The 10,605-nt window shown below is 27.5% G+C and overlaps 2 protein-coding genes across 9 annotated transcripts; one reads left to right on the top strand and one right to left on the bottom strand.

The window, feature by feature from the left end:
• Positions 1-16: 16 nt before the first annotated feature.
• LOC100876018 (uncharacterized) lies at positions 17-8,446 on the bottom strand. 6 transcript variants are annotated; one of them, XR_001096037.2, is made up of 21 exons: positions 8,315-8,440; positions 7,838-7,997; positions 6,823-7,354; positions 6,451-6,747; positions 6,164-6,357; positions 5,767-6,097; positions 5,254-5,649; positions 5,101-5,179; positions 4,847-5,021; positions 4,643-4,775; positions 4,363-4,545; positions 3,940-4,023; positions 3,258-3,393; positions 2,990-3,114; positions 2,769-2,909; positions 2,501-2,691; positions 2,329-2,426; positions 2,046-2,251; positions 1,671-1,969; positions 1,355-1,600; positions 17-156 (listed from the first exon to the last, which is right to left on the bottom strand). XR_001096037.2 is itself a non-coding variant. In XM_012285593.2 (20 exons), exons 3-20 carry the CDS (start codon positions 7,274-7,276, stop codon positions 1,406-1,408), a joined length of 3,717 nt encoding a protein of 1,238 aa, XP_012140983.2. In that variant the 5' UTR covers positions 7,277-7,354; positions 7,838-7,997; positions 8,315-8,440; the 3' UTR covers positions 933-1,405. The 6 variants fall into 6 exon arrangements, 5 of the variants coding, with proteins under 5 accessions (XP_012140983.2, XP_012140984.2, XP_012140985.2 ...); XM_012285593.2 differs by lacking the exon at positions 17-156 and having other exon boundaries at positions 933-1,600; XM_012285594.2 differs by lacking the exons at positions 17-156; positions 8,315-8,440 and adding an exon at positions 8,060-8,229 and having other exon boundaries at positions 933-1,600.
• A 33-nt stretch (positions 8,447-8,479) lies between these two features.
• boca (LDLR chaperone boca) lies at positions 8,480-9,908 on the top strand. 3 transcript variants are annotated; one of them, XM_012285597.2, is made up of 6 exons: positions 8,480-8,617; positions 8,692-8,851; positions 9,117-9,191; positions 9,264-9,424; positions 9,504-9,648; positions 9,721-9,908. In XM_012285597.2, the coding sequence occupies exons 2-6, from the start codon at positions 8,699-8,701 to the stop codon at positions 9,790-9,792; spliced, it is 606 nt and encodes a 201-aa protein (XP_012140987.1). In that variant the 5' UTR covers positions 8,480-8,617; positions 8,692-8,698; the 3' UTR covers positions 9,793-9,908. The 3 variants fall into 3 exon arrangements, with proteins under 3 accessions (XP_012140987.1, XP_076396599.1, XP_076396598.1); XM_076540484.1 differs by having other exon boundaries at positions 8,493-8,617; positions 8,725-8,851; XM_076540483.1 differs by lacking the exon at positions 8,480-8,617 and having other exon boundaries at positions 8,625-8,851.
• Positions 9,909-10,605: the final 697 nt, after the last annotated feature.

Here is a 10,605-nt window from a genome sequence, read left to right on the forward strand (position 1 = left end):
AAGTTATTTTCAGCATCTTCCAACTGTTTCATTTACATATTGTATCCTTTATTATCATCAATGCAGAATATCTTGAGTACACATTTTTCTGTATTTTGCCTCTATTAGAACTGTATTAATACGTATGTCAACTGTTTACTTCATATGTAACACTTGCTAAACAGAATTAATTAACAGTTAAAAGATACGTGCAATTTTAGTCACATATAAATTACATCTAATAATTGAATGATAATATCTACATTATATAAATAAATTAAAAAATTTACAAAACTGAATATCTATTTCTTGTATATATATTAAATCTATGTGTCCTTACTATAAAACTGTGATAAAAGATTTATGCATAAATATAATAGACACAATAACAATTTATTTACACATGTATATACATACAAAATGACATGAATATTATCTTCAGTACATTGAGCTGTATTAATTCTTGAAAAATTTGACACGAACATTAACTAATACAATATATGAATAAAATAATTTATGCTTAATGCCATTACTTAAACTAAAATATCAAGAAATTCGATCTAGTTACTACAATATAACTCTGTCTCTTATGTTTCTTCCTAATTTAATATTATGAATATTATAAAGTTTTATAACGCACACATGCAAAATATGTAATAAAAACCAAAATATATATCACAGATTGATAACGATATTCAATTATTATTTAGTATTGCAATGTTTTGCACTTGTTTAAGGCTACAAAGAGAGCATACAAAAATTGTATGCATTCGCAATTATCTATGGGTGCATGCATTATTTATATGTACTTTTGGTATTTTAAACATGTATCAAACAGACATTCAAAATTAAACGATTCTTGTATGCTACTCCTTTCTTGTAATACAAAAATACGTGCTTATTTTGTTATATTAAAATTACATTTTATATTAAATTCTATAAACATAAATATATAAACTATTAATACAAAAACGTTTATTGCAGCAACACAATACGTTTCAAAATACAGTATCTTAGTTTTAATAGCACCATTTAACATCCCCTTTTGTTTCAATAAAAGAGAGAAAAATCATGTAGAAATATACCAGATGTATATAATAATGTTTAAAATATTGATGAAATTGTGATATAAACGTTTTTAATCAAAGTTTGTTAGTTTAGAAAAACATTACCTACGATACATTATTAATTTTTCTATACTGCATATAATTATTTACATTTTCGTTGGTAAAATATTACACTCTGCTCTCTTTTCTTATTGAATTATATAATTTTATGGAAAAAGAACTATTCATATTACTAACACGTGTAAAATTACGCAAAATCACAAATTTTATTGATTCCATTTAATTAGCTGTATTTGTTAAATGGTTACCTGGTGCATATGTTTGACTAGAATATCCTTTTCTGTATACAATATATCATTTTACACGTTTTCGGCTTTTTGTGACTTGCAAGTTGTGATTTGTAATGGAATCGAGAATAATTCTTCCCAGGGTGGTTGTACAGAATTGATAACCGTTTCAGCGGCACTCGCAGAAATAAAATCTAAAACCCATGATTCTTCTTGTCCCATTAACTCATCTAAGAAGTTTAGGGTCAATGTCGAACCGTAATGTTCCTGCAACGCAAATAATAAATGTAATAATATACTTTCAAATTTGAATAACGCAGAAAAGTATATTACTTACTATCCCGATTAAGTTGCTCATAGCTTGTTCCCTTATTATATGTGGCATTTCATTATTACCAGGTAAGAGCCACTGCATATTGCATACTACCAAAACAGATGCAGTTACTATCAAACTAGATAATTTCAGTTCAACCTTAAGATCTTGATATTTTAATAAGGCAGAAGAAAATAGTGCAAGCAGTCTCACAGTGTCCCCATCTTGATAATTCTTACAATTTTTTAATAAACAGTGCATGAAAGTAGTACAGTGTTCTGGTACCGTGAATTCCACTTCACAACTGGGTGGTAACGACAAATCTGCAAATAAAAGTTTATGTACTTAAAGATAGAATTGTAGTTAAATTGTATGCAATTAAAATATCTTTTCGTTTACCAGTAATATAAAATAGAAAATTAGATGTTCTCTGAAAATCCTGTAGAACGCATAAAAACGTAATCGTAGAATATGATTCATCGTTTGATTTTGTAGGTTGTTCTAATTCAATCAAAACCCCCTGTTTAAATGGTAGCGGTGCAAAACATCTTAATCTATCCATTGTCCAACTGATCTCTTTGTGTAACCAACGTTGAGGATCCTCTCTGTAACGTAAATAAAATAAAAGTAACAAACCATGACATTTCTAAAAATAAAATCATGATAAGACATTTTACTTTACCCCTCGAATCCGTCAATTTTAAGAACATAAACCTTTGATGTGGATAAAACTAAACAACCAGGAAATGTATCTTTCATGTTATGCATAAGAATTTCAGCCTGAAAGTTTACCAAATATTAAATATAAGTCTTTGACGACAATTTAAAAAATAATAAGATAAATTTTATATTACCCTAAGAAGAAGAATAAGTCCCTCGTTTTCGTGCTCAAATATGTTCAAAATAATATGCAACTTTATTCTATGATCTATACTGCCGAAATCCGTATAAGAATATTGGATGTTACTGCCTAAGAAATTTGATGCTTCCTCTTCTTTTGATGTTAATGATTTATTACTACCAATCTTTATGCTTTGAAGTAAACCTAATAATTTGGTTAATGCATATGTTTATTATACAAAGATACTTAATATTAAAACAGAAAACATGTAGTTTACTTACCACCTAGCATAGAAGTTAAATTTGTTACAGGTGTAAATTTCATCTCTTTGTCAGTGCTGTTATTAAGGGATTTTTCGTCTACGATTGCTTGCTTAATTACCTTATTTTCGTACGCGGTACAAATACTATCCGTTAAAGAACCTTTATTAAACACAATATTATTAGTAATTATTGGCAAATAATCATATTAATAAGTGTTATTTGTAAAAGTTACGGCAAACCTGAAGAACTACTTTCGGTTAAACCAGTCATAATTGGCACTGTATCTGGTATCGTTAAAAGAGACGGAGCAACTGCGGTACGTCTTTCTTCTGAAGAATACTTTCTATGTGGTGTCAGATGAATTCTACGACAATCGTATAAATGTTATAAAGCAATAATTAATTAAATAGTTAAGTTTTAGATTTTTATGCAATCTAGCTATAAATAAGCACGTAAATATATAAATGTATTTTATGTATGCACAATATCGCTACTTAATGATTCTACCTTGATGCTTCATCTAAAACTTCAATACTACTTTGACTGGGGTTGCTGAGTATTTCAATATCGCTTTCATATTTCTTGTTCAATGTATTTGTAGATGGTGTAGATTCTCGTGATTCTTCCAAACTGGTTGCTGAACCTATCAATAATAATAATAATAACCATAACAACAACAGTAATAACAATAACAACAACGACAACAACAACAACAACAATAACAATAATAATCATAATAATAATAGCAGTAATAATTATTTGTACTTGTTTTTAACATCCAACATTTATTACATTGTTTTTTGATATATGCAACACAATTTTATTAATTTAAAATATATACTTTAAGAGGTATTTATATTTCTTTTTGCTTCTCAGGATTTTATGGAAGATTGATAATTAAAAAATATGCATCACATTTCACCTTGCAAGTTTCTATATAATTTTTGTTTGTAGCTAGATCACTTAATACAATAGGATAACTACAACTGCTTTAATATAAATGCGATATATTGTAAAAACGGGAAAAAAAAAGAAAAAAAAAAAAAAAAAATTAATAATGTAAGCATTCATTAATTATAGTGTTTAATCTTTAAACTAATAAAGCTTTAATGTAATAGTCTACTGTATCTTTCAAAGAAGCTTGACTAAACGGAAAGTGCTGTAATAAAATATTGTGGCTGTAGCTTACAGCAGACTTGAGCTTGGATGTGAAAGTCGGAGTGTACCAGAGAAGTGGTGACGGATATAGCTCCACCCTCCGTTCCACCTGCACCTGGATTAGTATGTTACAGTCCCAGTTGATAGTAAAATGCATGGATATATCGTCAGCGGTATAATTAATTTGTTCATATTCAATCAGTTAATAAATATTATTTCTATTATATAAGTTAAAAACACTAGTACTACACAACTTCAACATTATAAAGGAATAATTATATAGTTAATAATTACTGTAGGTATCTTATGAGTGCATAACTTGATTATTTTACATTTTATAATTAATAAATTACTGACAGTTGCATATTTGTTAGAGTAAATATATCAAAAATTTGATTTACTCTTAGATTAATATCATGGAAATATCACGTGCACAAATGAAAACAAAACTTACCAATGCTGGAAAAAGACTCAGAATGTTGTAGATTAGTTTTCACAATGTTTTCGGAATGCTGATCTTTAATCAGACATTCAGATGAATCTTCGGAAATATCACTTTCTGCATCTAAAGTTGATAATTCATCTGTTTCTATGACTAGGGTACTTTCACAAGTTGGACATTTCAATTGTTTTACACCTAATGAAATAAATTTTATATATTACATATATTTTCCTTGTTTTAATCTATGCTTTATAATTGTAATATCTATTTTATATAATTATTATTAACATACTTGATACAGATGAACTTATTACAGTGACATATTCCGTATCCTGAGAAAAATGAGTTGAACATTTCATACATTTAAAAACTTTCAATGATATAGGTCGTTTTTTCATTCTTTCACCAATTGTTTTCACTATTTTCTGTAAGACAATTTAATTATGCATATACTAATATTATTCATTTTTTATTTTTATGCTTATTTTGTTCTTACCTTTGCAGCATCTGGCTCTACATAATATCTCCTGTTTCGACGTTCTTCTCGAGTTGTATCAAAAATTATGTCTACCGTGACTGGTTCACTTCTACCTAGTACGCAAGACAATACAGAATTCGTTGACCAACAATACTTTAATTTGCCGGAAAGCGCATCTCTTTCTTTAATATCACTATAACAATTTTATGTTTAAATTTAGTATATATTAGTGTATTTAAAATTTTTGAACCAATAAGATAACAAACACTTACTTTAACGTTATTATTAAGAATAAATCTTCTAATTCATTATCATTTTTCTTCTTTTGTACCAAATATAAGTCCGCCTTTTCTAGACATTAAAAAAGTCACAGTTAAATTAAACAAGTTGTTACTTAAATTTACGTTTATCTTTTATCAATGTACCTTCTTCGGAGTCATAAAGAGGTTCAGATATATCTACGGGAGTACTTATCGAATCCTTAAAATCTTCAAAAACATTCTCTTCTTCATTCAATACCTTAGTTTCATTTTCTTCTTCATTATTAATCACATCATTCTCTTTAGTTTCCGATCCTTTTTCTGTATCAGTTTGTGCATTACTGATTAATAAAATCGTAGGATCTTGAATATTTGATACATTACTTGTATCATCTAAATTTGTTACTGTAGATTCCGGTGTTAATACAGAACGCGACGAAACTTGTAAACCCATGATATCTTGAACAAATGTTCCGGCAGAACTACTTAACCAGTTATCTTCATACTTTTTTCGAACTGCTAAAATTTGCTTTTTTATTTCTAAATGATCCTTTGAAGTTTCTAAGAAATAAAATATAAATAACACCATTTATATTAATTGTTCTAATCACAAATTTAATCGTTACACGCTAATAATTTTTCAGTAATAAATAGTTGAAGTAAATAATACTTTATTACCTAAATAGGAATTACAAATATTGGAATTTACATTTAATTCCTTTTTCCCTTGCTCATCTTCTACAATAACAGCTTCTTTCACATTTAATTTTTTTCTGCTCTTAGATAAACTTCTTTCTATGTTATTTGTATAATCTATAGATCTTCCTGCTACAATTTCATTACTGGTAGATACATTAACGGATGTAGATAGACTGTTGGAACTGACAGAGTTTGTTACTGAAGTAAGAATCTCATTTGATGCAGACTGTTTAGATCTAATAGTGAAAAAACGATTTTCTGCAATGAGTTGCTTCTCTGATTTCGAAAGAGGCAAACGATCTAAAACAAACTAAATCGTGAAATTTTATTAAAGCTCGTTTTATAATATTATCATACTCTATTACTTCTAACTTACCTTGCTATCCCGTAAACATGGATGTAAATATTTTATAGATAATCGTCTATGTTTTGGATGGTATGATATTGGGTTCCCTTCCACAGATATCCATAACAAAGCTGACATTTTTTCCAAAGGCCACAAAGTCAAATGTTCCATCAAACAATTGTACGATAAATCTAATTCTGTTAAACTTTCTAAATTTTGTAAACCTGTAAATTTAAGTTTAAGTTCCAACAAAAATTACATATAACTATTTCATTCATACACTTCTTATGAAAATACCCAATGCAATAATATATTACCATTTAGATTTTCTATGTAATTATTTTTCAAGATTAGAACTTGTAAATGATGCAAGGCAGCTTTATTAAAAGTAGGTACTGTTTCAAGTTTATTATACCCAAGATTCACATATTTTAAGTTAGGTAAACACGATAACTCTTCTGCAGATGTTATAAAGTTATGACTCAGATCTATTATTTGCAACCAAGGTGCTAATTCCAAAGATGTATCCAACCTTTCAAGAGCATTATGAGATAATGCTAAATGTTTTAAAGATTCCCATACAAATCCAATACCTGCATCTCCACCACAAGCAGCTATAACATAAAATGAAGATTAGAATACACTTCTTAATTAAAAATCAATATATTTATAATTACAATTATAATTACCCAGTAACTGTTTTACGGTACAAACTCCTTTTTGACCCGTACAGATAACAGTTTCAAGTTGACCTCTAATGCCTTGAAGTCCTTTCACTGAATCTATATTAATTTTCTTCAGTTCCAGATATTTTAAATGCCTAAATTTTGTAATATCAATAGGAACATTAGGACTTTTTGAACAATAAGTCACTTTTAATCCAACTGTCTTTTGTACAAAGTCATGTAAAAATTTCAAATCACGGAATATGGCGATTTTTGAGCTATTGCATACTTGAAACGAGGCCTCTAAATCTTCAGGTTCATCAACGATTAAGAAAAAGGCCTCATTTAAATTATATAATAATGTAGATGACAAAGACAATTTGCTTGAAGCACTCAATATTTTATCTCCATTTCGATGTAACAATTCTCCAAGTTCCATTATTTCTTTTAGATTAACAACATCTTGAGAATTGTTCATATTTTATACTTTTAATTTGCACAGACTAAAGAATATTAATAATATTTATAATTTATTTTGATGCACCTGCATGATAATCTAAAAAAGAAACAAATACGTAACGATAGTTAACTAATTAGTACAAAATAAATTTACTACGTTAGTGGACATTATTTATATACTTGGCATATCTATAAAATGTTAAGACCAACATTTTCCCAAGAATACTACTTAATTTTCTGCAGTTTCTAATCTTTTCGACTTTCACATTAAATTATATAAATATACATAACAGTCAAAATACATATCACTATACGTACCGACTTTTATGGAAACTTTTAGCTAATTAAATTTCAAATTACAGAAAATATTGATTGATTCTTATTATATATTAACTATTCAAGACATCCATGCTAACATAACTGAAGGACTTAATTCAATATATTTATAATTACATACAGAAAATTAAATAGGACTGCATTGTTTGCCTTGAAACACATATGTGTTCATACACATGTGTCGCATGTATGGATCATGATCTATATATGAGTCAGGGGACATATGATTAAAGAATACACTAACCTTCATACGGGTCAAGAGACAGTGACCAAATTAATCCAATCTTAAAATTTCATAGATACACCATGTACATCATCTGTATATCTCATTATTAATGAACACATAAGTTGTAATATTATCACAAAACAAACAGTATACAAGATGTCTTGACAAACAATCATCACTGTAACATATACATATATTAACGTGCAATTAAATAAGTTTAGTTTATATTATTTTACATACCCTGATAATATTTCTAAGATACATATTTATAGTATTTGCAAACAGTTTGATCACTTTACTTATATATTTTATTAATACTTTAACACGAATATTACTGCGTAGCACATAATTGTAAGCACATCTCAAATATTGCTTTAATATAGCACAATCAAAAGCAAGAAAATCATTTTGACCTAAATACTTAGCGTTAAATAATACTTAGTAACCAAATAAAACTCTCATTATGTTAATGACAAAGTAATAAAAGAATCGTACCTTGTAACAGAAGTTTTAATGAATAATAGCTCTACAATTTTCGTAGGATCTAAACAATGATAACCATGACATATTGTCTATAATAAATTTACATCATTGTCCGAAACAGCGAATATTGTTGTTCTAACTGTTGCATTTCAAATTACGATAGATGGCAACACTAATCACTTTTCCTTTATAAAATGAGTGGAACTTTGTAAAAGAATCATTCATTTTCATTCTAATTTCTTGTTGTCGGTTTATGTATAATAAAGGCAATTATTCTAAATAGTTTCGGAGAAAAAAAAATGTATTAATTCAATGGTAAATAAAATATCTAAAGTCTTATATATATATTTATAAACATATATACATATATGGAATATTAATTTTTGAAGATTAAATATGAGAAAAGGAATTATTTTCTTTAGTATAATTTTATTATTATACGTGAATGCACTTGATGATGCAAAGTCAACTAAAAAAAAGTCATGGAAGGACAAGGATATAAGAGATATGACAGATGCAGATTTGGAGCACTTGTTAGATCAGTGGGAGGTATGTTGTTTTATTATAGCCTCACACTATTTAAATATCAACAATTAAAAAAATATCCAAACCATTTACATAACTATGTAGGAAATAGAGTAGATTTCATAAAAAATATGGACTAACTCTTTCCAAATAATAGAAGTGACATAGGATGTAATATACTTCGTATGTCTAAAAATTTTCTATATAAAGTTTTACATTTCTAAATTCCCACATTCCCATATTGTTAAATTTCCAATTTCCAAATCCTGAAATTCTTTCTTTTCTTAAGGAAAATGATGAACCATTAGAACCTGATGAACTACCAGAACACCTTAGGCCTAGTCCAAAGATTGATATATCAAAGGTGATTATTTATTTATAATATTTCTTTTCATTTGTGAAACCAAATATATACATATATGAATTTTTCATTTAGCTTGATATATCTAATCCTGATAACATATTGAAAATGACAAAAAAAGGTAAAGGTATTATGATGTTTGTTGATACTAATGAAGATATTTCAATAGAACAAGCCGATGTAATAATGAGGATCTGGCAAAGTAGTCTTCAAAATAACCACATTATCGCCGAAAGGTATTATTCTATTATTTTGCTTTTAATAATTCTAAATGATAAAAAATTTGATTCATAATATTATTAAATTTTTTTGCAGATATCCAATCGATCCAAAAAGATCTATTTTCTTCTTTCGTGAAGGTTCCCAAGCTGTAGATGCCAAAAATTTTTTACTGCAACAGCCAGAATTGTCTCACGTTACTCTTGAGGGACAAACCTATTACAGAGATCCACACAAGAAGGTAAAAATTTGTTGTAACGCGATAACAGCTTTTAGAAAATTTGTACTTTTGATTGTATACGATTTATTTCAGAATGCAAATATGGTAAAGACTAACAAAGTAAGTAGACCTGTAGATGAAAAAAAGAAGAAGGTAGAATTATAATTTTCAACTATATAAATTCTTTAAAAATATTACATATTTTGTCTGTATGTTTTTATAAGCGTGTATAAAATATGTACCTTGATAATCAAATATACACAAAATAATTTTTTATATAAGTATTTATTCGTTCGTAAAAATAAATTTATGATACTAATTATATAAGTTTTATACTTTTTGTAACACTTTTACATACTCTTTCTTTTTCCAGTTATAACATTCTACGCTACCAACTTTCTTCGTAGCAATATTCTTTATTTATATTATAATAATCTAGTTACAGGTTCTCAAATTGAAATTATACAATTCCATAAACAATACAGCAGCAAAGTAGATTAAATATTATGTTTGCCCTATGATATTAACTCATTGTTAAACAATCGCATTGTTGAACAGACATCAAACAGTAACAATTAATAATTTTACAATTAATAATTATTGTACAAATAACTTAACGTTTTTTATTACAAACATTGTGTATATATTTTTCATCGTAATCAAGTAAAATTACTTGTTAACAAATCAATCTTATTAAATTATGACACGAATTCAACTTATTTTTTTATAAAACAATTATTTCTTTAAATTAGACTTGCTAGTAGGAGATTCTAATTGATTAGCATTATCCATAGCTTTAACTTCTCTTTGCAACTCCTTTACAACAGTTGCAAGCGCATAAGGATTTACACCGTTCTCGCATAAGCGAATGCAAATACTTAACGTTGTCGGATCTAAATTCGTGTTTAATAGTTTAGAAATTTGGTATAATGTTTGGAACGTTTTTCGAGCAGCATTTATCTGATGATGTACTGGTTC

The sequence above is a fragment of the Megachile rotundata genome, chromosome 15, assembly GCF_050947335.1.
Source record: "Megachile rotundata isolate GNS110a chromosome 15, iyMegRotu1, whole genome shotgun sequence".
Lineage (NCBI taxonomy): Eukaryota > Metazoa > Arthropoda > Insecta > Hymenoptera > Megachilidae > Megachile > Megachile rotundata.